This window comes from Takifugu flavidus, chromosome 7, assembly GCF_003711565.1.
Source record: "Takifugu flavidus isolate HTHZ2018 chromosome 7, ASM371156v2, whole genome shotgun sequence".
NCBI lineage: Eukaryota > Metazoa > Chordata > Actinopteri > Tetraodontiformes > Tetraodontidae > Takifugu > Takifugu flavidus.
Genome location: NC_079526.1, coordinates 1,297,248 through 1,314,829, shown reverse-complemented (window position 1 = coordinate 1,314,829; position 17,582 = coordinate 1,297,248). Strand labels below are relative to the sequence as shown.

At 43.8% G+C, this 17,582-nt stretch overlaps 1 protein-coding gene and 1 long non-coding RNA gene across 7 annotated transcripts in view; one reads left to right on the top strand and one right to left on the bottom strand.

The window, feature by feature from the left end:
- The window catches only part of LOC130528390 (F-box-like/WD repeat-containing protein TBL1XR1), a 64,946-nt gene that overhangs the window by 3,775 nt on the left and 43,589 nt on the right, over positions 1 to 17,582 (bottom strand). For 2 of the 6 annotated variants that reach the window (XM_057037684.1, XM_057037682.1), the window contains exons 2-13: positions 13,031 to 13,096; positions 5,824 to 5,925; positions 4,117 to 4,262; positions 3,811 to 4,036; positions 3,580 to 3,712; positions 3,244 to 3,385; positions 2,979 to 3,042; positions 2,634 to 2,731; positions 2,406 to 2,466; positions 2,199 to 2,320; positions 979 to 1,053; positions 286 to 413 (exon numbers count right to left, since the gene is read on the bottom strand). In XM_057037684.1, coding sequence (XP_056893664.1) covers positions 286 to 413; positions 979 to 1,053; positions 2,199 to 2,320; positions 2,406 to 2,466; positions 2,634 to 2,731; positions 2,979 to 3,042; positions 3,244 to 3,385; positions 3,580 to 3,712; positions 3,811 to 4,036; positions 4,117 to 4,262; positions 5,824 to 5,881 — 1,253 coding nt within the window. In that variant the 5' untranslated portion in view covers positions 5,882 to 5,925; positions 13,031 to 13,096. The other 4 variants (XM_057037686.1, XM_057037687.1, XM_057037685.1 and 1 more) reach the window with 4 other exon arrangements.
- LOC130528391 (uncharacterized) overlaps positions 1 to 17,582 on the top strand; it is an 80,700-nt gene that overhangs the window by 22,027 nt on the left and 41,091 nt on the right. The window lies entirely within an intron of this gene.

The following is a 17,582-nucleotide window of genomic DNA, read 5'->3' as shown; positions in this document are numbered from 1 at the left end:
TGCAGAAATGCAGCTATTTGCTAGATCCTACTACATGGTGCACGGCGCTGATGCTTCTGGGGAAATCAGGGGTTAGCTAAGTCCCTCAGAATCAGCAAAATTTTGAAGGCGTAGTTTTGGGCCCCCAATTGAAAAGCACAGCACTCGAGAACAGTAGAGCAGATAGAATTCAGAAAGTCCACTGAAAAGATGAGGATTCAACCAGCGGAGGATTCAACGACAGGAGGCCGCCGTCACAGACTGTTACAGCCAGCATTAACCCTTATTACTGAGGGCGACACTCACCTGGCTAGCATGAGGTTAGCACTGGGATTGTTGGTTCCAGGACCCGTGGGACTCCATTTGATGGTGTATATTTCTTTACTGTGGGCCTGCAGGTCATGTACACATGAGTCCTGCTTCATACTCCAGATCTGAAAATAGATGAGCCCCACAGTCTGAACATTTGAATAACACTCAATTTGACTTTTGCATGATTTTCTTCATTAGTTCGTGTAATAAAAACAAAATTTAACTGTTTTTTGTTGAAGGAGGCTGCTGGAGTCTATCCCAGCTGAATTTGGGTGTAAAGGCAGGTCCACCCCGCGGCGCTCTGAAGGTGTTCTGGTACCTTCCCCTACCACCAGAACACATTCCACGTTTTGTCCACACTGGGGCTCGAACCGGGAACCCTCCGTTCTACAGCACACTATTTTTTGAAACCTCCAATGTACACTTCAAAGGTTTCCTTACATTTGAAGAACTTTTGAATCACACTAATATTTTAGAGTAATTCCACTGAGACCAGATGTGAGAAGATTGATAAGTGAGCTCTGCCCACAACAGTTTGACGTTTGGGCTTCACTTGGATGCACTCAAAAGTCAACATATCTTCCATTTATGCTCATTTAAACTCCACAAGCATCCAACAAGGCCAGACGTTGGTTTGGGATGACAGTGAGTGCAGTGAGGCACACGTTCAGACTCACGTCAGCTCACCTTTAGTGTCATGTCATCAGAACAGGAGGCCAGCAGGTTCCCGGTGGGGTCCCACTTGATTGCATTGACTTCATTCTAAAGCAGGAGAAGAGAGAACAAAGAAAGGAGAGAAAGTTCTACTGAGAACAGATCAGAACTGAATACAGAACGTTCACACATGCAGTGTACTGTATTTTCCGGACTATAAGTCGCACTATTTTCATAGTTTGTCAGGGGTGCGACTTGTACTCCGGAGTGACTTAAATAAATACATTATTACAGAATTTCACATGTTCGTTATTTTCACACTGACAACCACAAGAGGGCGATCTAGGCGTGTGTACCTGAGGAACGAGTTCCTTTAGCGACGCAGAAGAAGAAGTGGCGCTTCATCTATGGAGTTAGACTTGATTGTTTGGTAACCTTGCTCGGATGTTCTTTATGCTATAGTTATCTGAATAACTGTTAATATGTTACGTTAACAAAGCAGACACGTACTCAGTTCGTTGTGGGTCATGTAGCTGAATTTGTTACGTTAGCATACCGTAACCCTATTGCTAATCCATGCTAATTGCCTTTCAAGATGAAATGTATGTTCTTGGTCTCAGATTTTATCAAATAAATTTTCCCCCAAAATGCGACTTATAGTCCACTGCGACTACATTTATTTTTCTATTTGGCTAGTGCGACTTAAACTCCTGAGCGACATATAGTCCAGAAAATACGGTAATTCTGCCTGTATTACAGGAATCTGAAGGAGCTCTTCTTCAGGTATGAAGTGTTTCATCCCATTTAAACTGGCTGAATTGTTGAGCCAAGGCTAAACAATGAAAGAGTCTCCACCGCTGATGTGTTGTTAGGAAACCAGAACCTGACAGAGAGGAACTGTGGCTACTGACATGAAACACTTGTGATCTGGATATTGTCCTCTATGTTGAACCTTGAGCGTGCATAAAGAAATTTTGAAAACCTCTAACTTTATAAGAGAGGTTGTAAAAAGAGCTTAAGCTAATTATAATTCTGTCCTTTAACGAACAAAGAGCCACAGTGCAGATCACCTGTTTGAATGTGCACAGGTGTAGTGCAAAGACATAACCCTGGTATATCAGGAATCATGCCCAGAAGCAGCTGTCCTACAGCCCCTCTGGTCAATGCAACATCAGCTCTTTGATGAGATAATTGAAGGAACCATGTGGAACCACAGTGAGATGCTGTGTGGAAGACATGAGAGAAGCACTGACTGTGTGTCCCTGGAATGTCTTGATGGGTCGGTCCTGTCCCAGTTTACAGACATGAATACACATGTCTGTGCTACAAGAGGCAAATGTGTTGTTGCTCTGCCAGTCCACATCCAGAGCTGGAGCTGAGGGGAGCAGAAACACCATAAACACCTCGTCACACATGTTAACTGGCTAAAAGCTCCAGGGGACAAAGACACTTCTCTGTACCTGAATGGAAGGGGAACTGTTGTTTGGCTTCTCCCGTGTGAGCGTCCCATATGATGGTTGTCTGGTGAGACATCAGCACAGTTAAGAGGCAGAAGCCACTGTTCTTTTGTCAACTATGGCACATTTAAATGGCTACCTGGCTACATGGCCACATGGCGACCTGGCTACAACTTCATGGCAACAAGGCAGGTAAGAAACTAACACTTCAATAAGGACGCTGTTAGTTACCTTGTCTACCCCTGCACTCAGGATAAAGTTGCCCTTTTTGTTCCATTTCAGAGCAAAGATGGGACCTTTGTGTTGGCCAAGCGTACTGGCCAGGTTTCCTGTGGATAAGCAGCAAACAGGAGCAAAGCTTCAGCACCAAAGCTTTAATAACAAGACAAATGAGTCGGCAACAACTGGAGGTGGAGCTGTAAAAAGAACCTGGAGGTGGCAGCATCACACAAGGACCCCAGCCACAAAGCTCAAAGAGGAGCGCTACATGAGGTAATGGCTATGGAACACTGAGATGTGTAACATGACAAATAATTTCAGAATCAAAAATATTTCAAAAGAAATCATATTTCTCACCATCTTTTGTCCATATTCTGGCAAAGCCATCATAAGAGCCTGTTGCTAGCAGTGTGCCTTCACTCTGTCCCAAACACAGACAAGTGTGTAAGAATGTTATTGCTGCACTCAGATGTCTGGAGCACCTGCAACAGTCAGGTGAGTGAGAGCTGACAGGGTCACAAACACTCCTGGTGTGTGTATTCCAACAGGTCTGACGTTCACACTGAAACACAGAAATTCACCAAATGTCTTTGTGCGCATAAATGAGGAGATGCTTGCTTACATTCCAGTCTAATGAGGTGACGTCTTTGTTGCTGGGGACATCCTGACCCCCCTCTCGAATGCAGTGTCTCAAAACCAGCTGAGTGGAACTGCTGCTACTGTTCTCACTTAGGTTCCATATTCGAGCCGTTGAATCTCCAGACCTGATGGCGAGAACACAGCCTGTGATGTATGAGGATGTTGAGGGCGAGCCAATAAGTGTTTGTTACCAGATAAGTGCACAAGTCTGGCATGACTGCTTCAACCACGAAGCTAAAACACCACTGGGTCCTGTCCATCCCACTCCCAACCAGAAACGCAGCTAGAGACCTGTGTCGAGAACAGGCAAGGTACCAACCCGGATGCTAACAGGTCGCTCACTGGGTTCCAGGCACAGATGAAGACCTCTGACTCGTGGCCTCTCAGGACCATGGCCTTGTTTTGTGGGATTTCAACATCTCCGTCCACCTCCATCAGGTCTGAATGATTGTCTAAGATGGGCACCAACGTTATATGGTTATTAATCAAACATAAACTTCATCAATATTGGAGAATGAAATAAGCTCTGACTTATATCATCATTACTGACTAGCTAATGTGTGGCCTCCATTCTCCTCTCCGTTGGCAGTGTTCTCTCCATTCTTGGCATTACTAGTCACGCTGCCTCCTGTGGCTGAAGCTGGCGCTGCAGCAGCTGCCTGCTGCTGGGCCATTTTGTCCCGGTAGGCCTGCTGCCTGGTCTGGACCACATCAGGCATCACGGCATCGATCAAAGACAAAGACTCAATAGGCCGACCATCAAACAACGTGCCATCCTATGGTGGACGGGAGAAAGGTTAGAGAGGAGCATAGACAAGAGAAGAGGAGAAAGGGAAAAAGCAGAGAGGAGCACCACCTCATTGATGCTGACTTCAGCCTCAACATACTGGAGACCCTTCTGGATGATGCTAATAAGGGCAGCAGGAGGAACCAAAGCTCCATTGATATTAGACTGACTGATGTGACTCTCTATACCAAATGTGAAAGCTGAGTGGGAGAACCCTGGAAAAGAGAAGAAAGGAAGAACATCAGAACATCAAAACATCAGATTTGAACACTCATTTAACTTGTTTACAGACGGGATAGAAGCATGTTCAAACAGAAGCCTGCTACATGTCCCACGTCACATCCACGCCCTCCACCACTGTGTCACATACAAATGGTGTCCATGCGCTGAAGAACCCAGCCACATTTAGGTGGTACTCAGTGGTACCAACCCAGGAGGTGATGTTCTGGGTCCTCTGGACTGTCGCAGGATCAGAATCTGCGAAGACTCCACACCTTCTTGTGTGCCTCAGAGGGTGCCTGGTCTTCAACTGAGCCTGTATGTGCTGGTCCCATATCAACCAGTCACACAGCACAGACTGGACTTCAAACACAACTTGCTCAAATCATTTACATTTTAATAGCACAAAACATGGATCTCAACAGTCCAAGTTATGCCCCCTGTCCTCTTGGCCCCGAGCTGGCTGGGGTGACAGCACCATGCTCCACGCCAGCAGAAGTCCACCCCGAGCAGCCTCGGCTTCACGTGGATACTGGAAATGTGGAGCAACTCTCTGTACGCAGTGACTTTTAGCAACGATGAAACACAAACGTCGACTTCTAAAATATGCATTGACTCTTTCCTGAAGAGAAAAAATTTACATCAACTTTTTTACAACAATAAAGTCCAAGTCAGTTGCAATTAAATCTGCTCATGTGACCTTTGACCCAAATTAACGCACTGCCAGTGACAGCAGCTGATGGACCCGGCTTTAGCACCCAGCACCACACGTGCAAGGCCCAGTTGTGATGGGAAGGCCTGGAAGGCCCAGTTGTGAAGTGGAGGGTTGTTGGTTCGAGCCCCAGGGCAGACAAACCATGGAAGGTGTGCTGGTAGTAGCGGGAGGGGCCAGAACCTCAACACAATATTGGGCGAAGCTAAAATATCAAAGACCGAAGGACCGAAGTGGGCTGAATGGAAAGGACCGGAAGTGGTTTCGCCATTTCTAGCAACAGCCCGGTCGGGAGGGAAGGTTGCCTCAACTCGGCAACAAAGTTGTTGGAAACTTGAAAGAAGGTCGGAGAGCTCTGTGACTTTTAGCATCTTTACGTTGTTGTTTGGACACACAGGTAGATTGAGAATGTAACGCTGTTGTTTCTCTTATGTGGACAATGAGCTGGCTAGTTAGCCAGCAGTGCTAACTCCGTCTTCTGCTGTCTTCTGTCCCTTTGACTCAATCCTTATTGAATGTCTGTGTTTCTGCTCCTTTTTTGCCTTGAGGACGTAACACCACATTTTCCACTTCTCTCTTCCTGCCTCAGGGTTCATTCTAACGCCAAAGACACCTCTTCAGATCGGCCGACCCCTTCACTCAAGATTATTTTACCTTCACTTTTAGACATTTAAGGTTTGCTTCTTGCCCTTGATTTAATATATGGTTGACTGCTCTTACTCTTCTGTACAGGGTTCTTGAGAGTTGTACAAGCCGCTCTTGAATAAAATATAAGATGCAACATATTATGATCATAGAATTATTGAACAGTTGAGACATAAGTCTAATAGACGTGAAGGGAATACCTGACTCCTGTAGGTATCTGTAGACCAGGAAGTTGACCTCATCACTGCTAATGCTCATCTTTAGTCCTGTTACACCATGAGGTCAGAACGCATACACCAAGCCTGAAAACAGAGAAGAATAATCATGCACAAGCTTACAAGCACACCAACCCTTCTTCCTACGCTGTTCTCTCATCGACAGGAATTTTGAAGCGGTTTTTCTTCACTACAGTTATATTTGTGGTCAACATGACTTAGACACTATTGCTGTCTCTCTGTCAGTATCCTTCCAGTTCACTAGCAGGGGTTCCGTTACCCTAACAAATGCACAAAATTGAAAATTGGTACTGTGAAAACTTCTCAAATATTGCTAAAAGCGTTTTCCAGTCTCACGAGAAATTTCAGATGTTTTGGGATAGAAATATATGGCAACAGAGCAATGGAAACACTCTTTTCATATTTAGATCACACAGGACTTGATGCAAATGGTCACATGACCAGTTATCTATGTTGTGAATATGGACAGAAGAGGAGAATATTCTACTAGAGTCATAAGGGAGAAACATAAAAGCAATGCAGATTGTAACACTGAAATAGAGAAAAGTGAAGGCGAATTGGGTCAACAGGCTGGGGCGACTACTAACTACAACAGTAACTACAACAGTACCAATAGGTGTGAAACATTCACCTTTCTTCCAGGGATTCTAGAGAGATTAATGACAAAGCTTGTGCCCAAAACAACCTTCAATGGAAACGTGTACAGAGCACACGTGCGCTTTATGGAGCGTTCAAAAATATCATTGTAGCCTTGCCTAAAACGGACCTTACGGTTGAAGTCAGTAAAAGGGAAGGGTTAAGCCAATTGGAACAGCTTTTTCAACTATTTCAGAAAGAAGACAGGAGGTAACGGCTGCTGACTGCACAACCTTAAACTGGTGTTGCACGGCAGAAATTCCAGTAATATAAATCAAGTTAATCCATTTTATCTGAGCTCATCGAACCTTTGTCAATGTCATAAAAAAATCCATCCAGGAATTGTCTAGGTCCAGGATCTTAGCATATATATTACAGATAGTCTGGGTTGACAAAATGTCAGTGATAATGTGATGAGGTGACAGTAGGAGACCTCCCTAGGAGGGCCCCACGACACAGGACACCTAGGAGGGCCCCGCAACACAGGACACATGCTGATTTCGTCTCCCCCACAATGGTTGAGGCACCATGAGCCAGCATCTTGTGTTTGGCCAGGGCAGCAGCAGATGCCCCCTTGGGTGTCACGAGTCATTCAGAGGAAGGCTTTACAACCGCGTAGCAGCAAAGAGGAGCCGCCGTGGTGACATTAGCAGTTAAGATTCAAAGTCCTTCTGCGTGTTTTTAATCCAGGATTATTGCAGATCTTAGAAAGTAACCTTTAATTGCAGCATTCAGCAGAGATTTTTGTAGGCCCAGCAGTGGTCTCAGGGGTCATGTTAAGAAGCTTGATCAACAGTCACATGACTGAGAAGTGCAGCGCATAAAAACATTCCTGACACACTTTTGCAACACTAACCAAAAAGAGTGTAATGTGAAATGCAGCCACAAATTGACTGTCTGACTTTGTGAGTCACCAGATCTCCTGAAATGGTGTGAATGTTTGGTTTGTTGTTGGAAGGAATGGAGGACTGCATTGTATGTGGGTGATAGGAAGTGCCTTAGCGCACCACCTCTGATTAAGGATGGCTTTTCCAATTTGACATGGATAGCTTCCTTGACACCTTGACACATACCGGTGCAGTTTAAACCCAGCAACACTCTCAGACAGAGGCTGGTACACCCGAAGGACAAGACACCAAGACATAAACAAAGTAATGTTGTTTATGCTGTACAGTGCCAGGAGGAATGCAAGGAACTGTACATTGGTGAAACCAAGTAACCCCTCCACAAAAGAATGGCACAACACAGACGTGCCACCTCTTCGGGTCAAGGTTCAGCAGTCCACTTACACCTAAAGGAGAGTGGGCACTCCTTCGAGGACAGCCAAGTAAGGATACTGGCCAGAGAAGACCGCTGGTTTGAAAGGGGGGTCAAGGAAGCTATCCATGTCAAATTGGAAAAACCATCCTTAAACAGAGGTGGTGGCCTGAGGCACTTCCTATCACCCACATACAATGAAGTCCTCCAGTCCTTCTGACAACAAACCAAACGTTCACACCATTTCATGAGGCCTGGTGACTCACCACCATGTCAGCCAGCAGACAAAGGGGAGACACCTCAACTGAAACTAGGTGAACGACCCTATCAACGACTCTCAGGTGACCACCCAGATCATTAGCATGCTAATGGTCCACAAGGGCTATATTTTCAAGGTCTGTCTCCAGTGAATTCAGAACTGAAGAAGCCTTCAGGATAGAAGGTGAAATGTCTTCAAAGAGAAGAAACCCAGCCCAGTTGACACAGAAAACTACCTTGGATAACCATGACTTGAATGATTGAGAATCTACACAGACATTTCTTTCTGTCAAAAATAGTTAATTTTTTTGCCCCCCCCCAAAAAAATTAAAACATGAAAGTGCAATTTTTTTATTTTTTTATTAACTTGCTTCCCTGAGCAGCAGAATTAATCAGGCGGTTCCCATCATGTGATGCTTAATTGCACAAATGGGATTCCCAGACTTTAGGCTTCTCCGAGCAGGAAGAGAACACAGAGTCCATTCAGAATCGGCTCATCTCTCAGTGTGCATGCGCACGTACACGCACACACACACACGCCCACACGCACACACACACACACGCTCTCTTACAGCACACAACCTCCCTTTGGGACCGAACCTTCCAGAGCAACACAACATGAAGTGAATGGATACACATAAATAAATTTGAATTTCAAAACAAATGAATTTCAAATATTCTCCAAATGCTTCCTTGTCATGGACACTTATTAATTCTAATCAGTTGTTCATTCTTTGAGACATATATATTATTTCTAAAGTAAGAATGGCTAAAGTTACAATTGCAACAATTTGACAGGAACGGCACCAGCGCTCTTTAGATAAGAATACTGCATCACCTTTAAGAGACTATATTCATGGCTAATATTGCTGACTGGAAATCAGTCACCGGTTCTTCTGGTCACAATTGAGGACGTGGTAAGGACCAAAAAGCTTTCAGCTCAAATGAGCCAGAAACATTTGAGGCCTGGACCCACTTGGTCCCCTTAATGATCCCTGACCAGAGACGACTGAAGATTAAACACAGGGAACATCTGCAAACCTGTCATGAATGAACCCATATTCAAACCAAATGTCTCCTTTCATCCCAGTCCAAAGAGTTGGGCCAGTGTCCTGCCACTCTACTGGTCGGTGCTGTAGGTAGAACTCGGCCACACTTCACTTTGAATGAGACATGCAGTCGAGAATCTTTCAGAGGACAGCAGGTAGAATTTGTTCCGCACTAGAAACGAGACTAACGTAGCGCTGGCACTGAAAATACCAGACATATTGTGAACATTCTATGGCTCAGGGCCACACACGATGACATGTGACGGTAAAGTTCATTATTAACACAAATGTGTCTCAGCGGCGTTGATTTGAAAGCTCTTGGTAGAGGGCTCAGGTGTAAAGGAAGTGACCCGCCACCTGGTGGCACCCTGTCCTCATTAGACCACAGGTGCCACCCCAAACCGTCAGCGCTGTGCTGCATCACAACAGCTTCCTAAAATGAAGGGGTCAGAACCGAAGTAACAACAGCATGTGGGCCTTGGAGTTGGTCTGGAACCCTAACCCTAACCCTTTAGGTGCCTGACAGTAAAACTCTGCTCTGGTCCTTTAATTTAGGTTTCCTTTGTTGACCCTGCACACAACATCTCGAGCAGATTTGACATAGTTTCTTTCAGCCTTTCAGATTCTCTTTCATGATTTGGTAACCTCCCTTATTCTGTGGTTTTCCCTAACTTGGTCATTTTTGCATAATTGGATTATTTCCTGGCTTTGGTGGACAACTTCAGTGAGAACGTGTATTTCCAATCAAAAAGAGTGTTGGTGTGTGAGTGGAACACATAAATCACCTTCAATATTCTAGAAAGACTTTTCATAATAGAGCAACCCCAGTGACTCAGTTCATAATTCCAAGCCCACTGTGGACGCACACACAGGACAAGGACTGCTGGGACAGGCTGCAGCAGCAGTAGATGATGGACATATGGATGAAATACTGCTACTGGGAACTTCGCAAAACCAAAACCAACATTACTGGTTGCTGTTTGAATTGATTAGTGACTAGTAAAATGATTAGTAAGCAGTGTGCTGTCTATCTTCCATAGTATTGCTGCTCTCGGAGCCTCATACATAACACACTTGCTCCCTATCCAGGACTGTAGGCCTAATGTGGCCTTCCTTCTGGACCCTACTAACCTGCTGTGATGGGACGTCCCCCTACAAGTTGTTGAGTCAAGGATCAAGTCCCTGACATGTATCAGCGGCTCAGCCATTCACTCATCCAGGTTTGTCACTGGAATATTTCCTTGACATGATCACAGAAAGACCTGTTTGTTTGGATTTAGGTTTACATGCTCATTATCGCCGTCCCGGTTCTCAGTTCAACACAAACCAACTTTCCCCCAATCCAAACGAGACCAATGTGGCTTCTTACACCGTTGGCACGTTTAACTGTACTATCTGGTTGCAACTTGAAATAATTCAGGTTATTTATTGCATTGGAAGAAGGCAACAACAGCTGCGCTGGAAAAGCAGCATCGTGCAGCCTGTTCACAGCAGACTTTCCAGGCTTTTCCCATTGAAACCTGTTTAACTCTTTCAAGAGGTATGAAGCTCAGTGTGTATCGCAGCATATTTTGTGACAGCTCATAGCTGTCACAAAATGGCATAACTGCCGTAAACATGCCACAAGTTCTCCAGGTCGGAGTAGCCAAAACCTCAATCAAAGCCAGGATACTTGAGTCCACGTAAGCAAGTTCTGTGATGTGAAATGAGAGACTTATGGCTCTGTGCACATTCTGGATCAACTCAACCCACCCAAGGTTGAGTGGCAAAACAGCTAGTACTTAGCTGAGATGTTCCTCACTAGCAGGGGTCGGCAACCCAAAATGTTGAAAAAGCCATATTGGACCAAAAAAACAAGAAACAAATCTGTCTGGAGCCGCAAAAAATTAAAAGCCTTATATAGGGCTTATAATGAAGGCAACACATGCTTTAAGTGTCTATATTAGCTGTATTAGCCTACTTTCCAAATGATAAGTAGGCTACAAATACATAATGAGCATTCATGATGAAATGTTTATTTTCCCCGCAGCGCATCCTGGAGAGAATGACGCACCACGTGGCCACTCTGCTGTACGATGGCGCTTTAAGTTTAACTTCCATTATAATGAGATGTTGAAATTAAATATTTATTATACACATTTATACAGGATTTGAAAACTAAGAATGATTGTCACGTTATTCCTCCTACTGAAATTATATTAAAACAATTTCCATTTTCATATTTTAGGGAGCCACTAGGGCGGCGCTAAAGAGCCGCATGCGGCTCCAGAGCCGCGGGTTGCTGACCCCTGCTCACTAGGGTTGCCACCTCAGAGTGAAGGGAGGGACGTTGGACCACCGTTTTCCAAAATCACAGCATTATGAGGAGAAAAAGGTGATGCAGCACAAAGGATTCGGTATCCACGGAGGGGAATATTAATATCAATGCAAGTGTTCATGCAGGTCAATGACCCCATGTGACCGGTACACACGTGCACATGCACAAACGGCCTGGGGCTTTTGTAATTTGAATGTGTTTTTCTCTTCAGAACAAAGGAAATGGGATGAAATTCTTCTGAGCATCTGAGTCATGGGAGAGATTTTCTTGTACTGGGACAGCTGTTTTTAAAAAAACAAAAAAACTAAACAGGACAGTTCAGGAAGAAACAGGAAGGAGGGCAACTCTCTTCTACACTGGCCAGCAGCAGAAATGGAAAAAGGCTTGAAGCAAAGAATAAATGGATCAATGAACCAATAAAAACAACAAGAGCAGGGGTTTTTAGGCTTCTGGGGTTTCAGCAAAATAAATGACAACAGTAAGAAAGTATCAAACCATCAAAAGCAAAAAGTTTGACACCACTAAACAGACACAGGAACTGGTTTGAGAAAAGCACACCAGCGTTTCACAGGGAGATGTTCTGGATTCCACATCAAAGCAAAGCAGCATTGTTTCTCCAGAGGGCCTGCTAACATGTTAGGAGGCAACTAAAGAGCTGTTGAGAGGGTAACTGGGGTGTAATGTAAAGCATACCAAAGGTTTCCAAAAGCCTTTAGATCACTCTGAACTAGGTCTCCCAATCAGGCACATTTATAGTTGATGAAAACCTGGAAACAAACACCATTTAGAGTATGTGTACTAGAAAATTCAAGACATACATAGGTTGGTTTCCCATTCAGGTGTTTTAGCCCCTCCTCTGAAAAGTGACTCTCTCCAGTTGGAAGAGAATCTAATCGCACTCTATGCTAAAAATGTTGGCGTTCTAGTGGGCATCTGATGTGAGGAACCCTGGTCTCTCACTGGTACGACACAGAGACAGCTTAGAAGTCCTTGACTGAACCAACTACCAAGTGAACGGGTCTATCAACAACACAACAAACCCAAATCAATGACAAAAAGCCTTGTAGGGGCACCATCTAAACATTAGTGGCTGCGCTGTTTCCTCAAACACTCCTATGAGAGCTTTCATGCACATGTGAACACGTCAATAAGGAAATACCTTTCAATGACCGTTCTAGCACAGAACAAGAACATCAGCCATCCCAAAATCACTTCACAACAGGCATGTTGCTCTCTCAACAGGCATGTTGCTCTCTCACTCTCTTTGTATTTCCTATTCATAGTCCATATATTCCTCTATATCATTTAGCTCTTAATGCTAATTCCATCAAAGACTTTTATTTTCCTGCTACATGAAGGCTTATCAAAGTCTTAAACTGACATACTGTATAAACACATATCAGCAGAATACTGGAAATAAAAATATAGTCAAATTAAAAATAAGAGTTGCGCTATTTTGACAATAGAAACATTGACCAGATATTTTGAATCAATATTGTGTTATAACTTATAACAACTCTGCCATCAAGTCAGCTCACTCAAACATAGAAGCTGTTTTGTAGACAGCTGGTTTTAATGCTAAGAAAGATGAACAATGTGCTGTTGTGTTTCATGACTTCAACATGTGCAGCTGACAAACACTTCCAACACTCACCACAGTGTAAGTTTCTCTCCAGCAGCACGACTGATCAGTCAGGAGCTTCAACCATGAGTTCAAAACCTACAACACAAGGCAGAAAACAGTTACTGCTTTGACTGACTGCTCTTAACGATGCTCCATACAAACATACACACATCACTGATATGAAAGCCCAAAACAAAAGAATGAAGAGATCAGTTTGAATTATCCACTTTGTAATACACCAGGAATATACATACACGCATTTCCACATTGAATAACACTTTCTGAAAGAAATGGCATGTATAGAACAACTAATGGGAACTACATGATTTATAAAAGACAAAGTGAGTTGAGATGAATGCCTCCTGTGACATCAGCACGTATTAGAGGACTTTAACAAGGACACGTGGGAGCCTTACTGCGTCGGGACATCCCCGATCCAATCAGGTGATTGGAAATCGGGGCCATTCACTTAATTTTTAAAGGATCGTTATCAGTGGAAAAGATCCATGCTCCATGGTTGTTGGAAGCACAACACATTTGCAGAGAGTGGGCGCATAGAAATATACAGGTGACCAGCCCGAGTCATGTCATCAAGGATTCCGGTACCCTGAGTGGACACGGTTCAGATCACATGACTGGCAATGAGCTGGTCCCTGGACAGGCCAGGTGAGTCCATTTGAAAAGATGCCAAGATCAAATAGTCAAAAGTCCATGATTTGGATATATTTCCAAGTCAACCGCGATGGCCAGATGGGGACTGATTGTGGTGAGAAGGAAAAACAAACCTGAGAAACAAGCACCGGTTCCATTCCACTGCAACTCAGACAGACACAGCCAGCCAATGTATTTATATCTTCTCTGAAATAAATGATACATTTTTAAAGGGAAATCCATTATGTGGCTCTTTAGTATTTTGTTTTGACACTGCTGTTTCAGGAATAATTCAAGCTAAAGCAACGTGGAGCGGCCCACACGTTCTCCTCAGGCTGTAGCACAGTTAAAATGTCTGATTAACCAATATTATTCTTGTTTTACTGCACTACCAAAGTATCGGATTGGGACTCGGTATCGGTGGATACTCAATATCAATAGATTTGGACTCAGGGGCAAAAATGTGACCGGGACATCCCTATAGCCTAGAAACCATGCGTGTACTGTGGCTGGCCTCGATAATTCACCGGTTGCATTACATTTCAGCTCCATTCTCCACCAAAACACACGGGCTGCGGCTCCAGCAGGCAACCACAGTAAAGGGATTCACGGACAATCACGCGACATTGCTTTGTTTATTATTTTGCCCATCCAGAGCTGCAGCGGAGTGAGAAGCTAACAGAGCTGCACACATGCATTCATCTAAATGTCTCAGGCTGCTAATAGCAACGTAAATACACATGACCAGCACACAGTTAGACTCAAATATGCTGCTGAATTCTTCTCCACAGAAGCTGAGCAGATCACAGATCTCCTGATCTTGACAGTTTGCTGCCATGATGGATAAAAACGTGCGTGAGGAGCTGCAGGTATAAAACGCTGTTGTGAAAGTGAAGAGGTTCCCTTGCTGAATTTTGCTACCTAACATGTGCAGAACCACAAGGTAGCAAGATGTCTCTGTGGATTCTCAATCATCCAGGTCATAGTTATCCAGGGTAGTTGTCTTTGTCATCTGGACTGTATTCTCTTTGAAGACGTTTCGTCTCCTATCCAGTTGACAAAGAAAACTACCTTGGATACACGAGGTAGCAAATCTCCAGCGGGACTGAAATTCAAATCAACACAACCAGACAGGGTGTAATTCTTTTATTAAGAATAAACAACTCGAAATTGTGCTGGATTATTTCATATTTAAATTGTTGGTAACATAACCGTTTTATTAAAGAGACACATCACATCAGGTGCTATATATGCGCTCATTCTAGCACAGCCAAAGGACGTTCTTCAGCCGAACACAAAGTGGAGGACCAAAATATCATGGCCCATTGTGACGGACTGTTGAAATGAGCAACACCGACTTAGGTATCAGCTGTCTTTTATACAATCAAACCACTGGTGAGCTTCAAGAAAAATCTCAAGAAAACAATTGCAAAATTCAAAATCCCATTATTATAATGACCCCAACACCCACATAATCAGTTGTTAAGGGTTAAGAATGGAGGGACAGAATGTTCTGAAGATCAAATAAACAGAGACCCGCAGCCAAGCAGCAACTGCAGTCAAGCTCTTACATACACCTCCAGGGAGGAAACTGCTGACCTCTGACCTTCATCAACTGTCATTCAAGCCACAAATGTATGAATAATCTAAAATGTTAATTTGTCTGGATGAGACCACGAACATGACTCTGGGGTGAATATATAAGCACAAAACTCCTCCCTGAAGGCTAGAGTTGGGGTTAGGGTCTATACAATTAAACCCCAAAACATGTAAATGGAAAAGAAACACACAATACAAAAGCCATACATTACAGCACTCAATCAGTATAAACTAGATACACGTTCCAACACCTGCTCATGTTTACAGCTATTCCATCAAGTCAGTGCTTCCTACAAGAGACGTGTTGCTTTCCCACAAGCACATAAATACTGTACAATGTGCCCCCAATGTAACACACAGGTTTTCTCCCTTACTTTCTCACTCTCTCTCTCTCTCTCTCTCACACACACACACACACACACACACACACACACACACACACAAAAAACAATGCTGATTCCACCCCTAAATTGTGCAGAACATATCATAAAGTTATCCAAAGATTCCACACCTTTGACACGGAAGAGATCGCCAAACTGTGTGTAGATTATAAGCTAGTGTGCTCAATTACACCTGTTGACAAGCTCACTGTTAAAAATATAGGTCATTGAATGTAACCCAGCTTATAAACATGGCATAGCCCTGGGGTCGGCGACCCGTGGCTCTTTACCATCGCCCTAGTGGCTCCCTGGATGTGTGAATATATTTGTTGTTTTAATATAATTTCTGTAAGAGAAAAAACATGACAAACATTCTTAGAGTTTTCCAATGCTGTAAAAATGTGTATAATAAATATTTAAATTCAGCATCTCTGTCAACGAAGATTTACGTCATAGCCTGCGACACACCTTTTGTTCAGCTCAACGTGGTGCCAGACAGGAGGCAGTTGCAAACAAAAGGGCGAGTGTGTCATGGGCCATAGATACCAGAGGGAAAAAGAGAAAGATAGCTGGGGAGAACAGAGTTCTTGGACCGAAACATTTGGAAGTTAAACTTAAAGCACCATCGCAGTGGTCACGTGGTGCATCATTCTCTCCAGGATGCTCAATATGTATTTGTAGCCTACTGATCATTTTGATAGTAGGCTAATATAGCTAATATAGACAATTTGTCGTCATTATAAGGCTTATGTAAGGCTTTTAATTTTTTGCGGCTCCAGACAGATTTGTTATTGTTTTTTTTGGTCCAATATGGCTCTTTCAACATTTTGGGTTGCCAACCCCTGGGCTAGCCTAATTGAGAAGGCACCAGACCAATCTATAAGTGGTCATGGTTTAATGAGCGAGTCTAAACCCTATAAATAAAATGAATTAATTGAAAACACAGCCCGTTTCTTAGGTCTGTGGTTCCTAGTTGGTTTTGATTTTTTAACTTTTGGCACACCAGCCAGCCCTGGAAGTACCGCAACGCAAACTGGCCAAGGTACGGAAGAAGTTGATACTATATTATCAAAATGAATTTATTGAAACCATGGCTTATGTCTTAGTAATATCCATGCTGGTTTATTGCAATAAATATAAAAATATTCCCCCATGATGCCGAGAGAGTGGAGCTCTCCAGAACAAACACAATATACAAGATTGTTGGAATAGTTGAAATGTCCAAAATAGCATATTCCGTATTTTCATGACCATAAGGCGCACTGTATTAAAAGGCGCATTCTCAGTTATGGGTGCTATTTCTGTATTTAAAACATACACAAGGCGTACCGTATTATTAGGCGCATGCTGAAACATACAGTAAAAAATGACAACGGAAGTAAAACAGTGAGTTCCGACACATTTATTGAACAAAATATTCATTCTTCCGCCACAAAACCATCAAAGTTTTCATCTTCTGTATCTGAATTAAACAGCTGAACTATTTCAATGTCCAACATCCCGAATTCCTCTTGTTAATCATCTGAACCGGACTCACCGACCGGTTCCGGTTTAGCATTGATTTTGTCAAAGCTCTTACAATACATGAAGACGGTATCATAGCCCATGCGTCTACAATCCACCCGCATATGGTGGCATAACTTGCCCGCCGCTGCCTCATAGTCTTTGTGTCTGCCTTCCGTCATCCAGCGCTCTGTCCGTTTCCGTGGCAGCCAAGAACCACGGTGAACGACGACTTCTCGTGCCCCCTTGTGCGTATCGCCACCATGCTGGTCCCTTTTTCTCCACTTTGTGGGTCAAAGGGATATTAAAAGTCAGAGGAATCTCATCCATGTTGGTGATGTGGCTGGGCGCGGTTATCTTGTCGCGGCAGTAGGTGCGGAAGATGACCACCCTCTCCTGGTAATCCGCTAGCAGCCGCTGCGCAACAGTTGTCCTTGCCCGTATGGAGA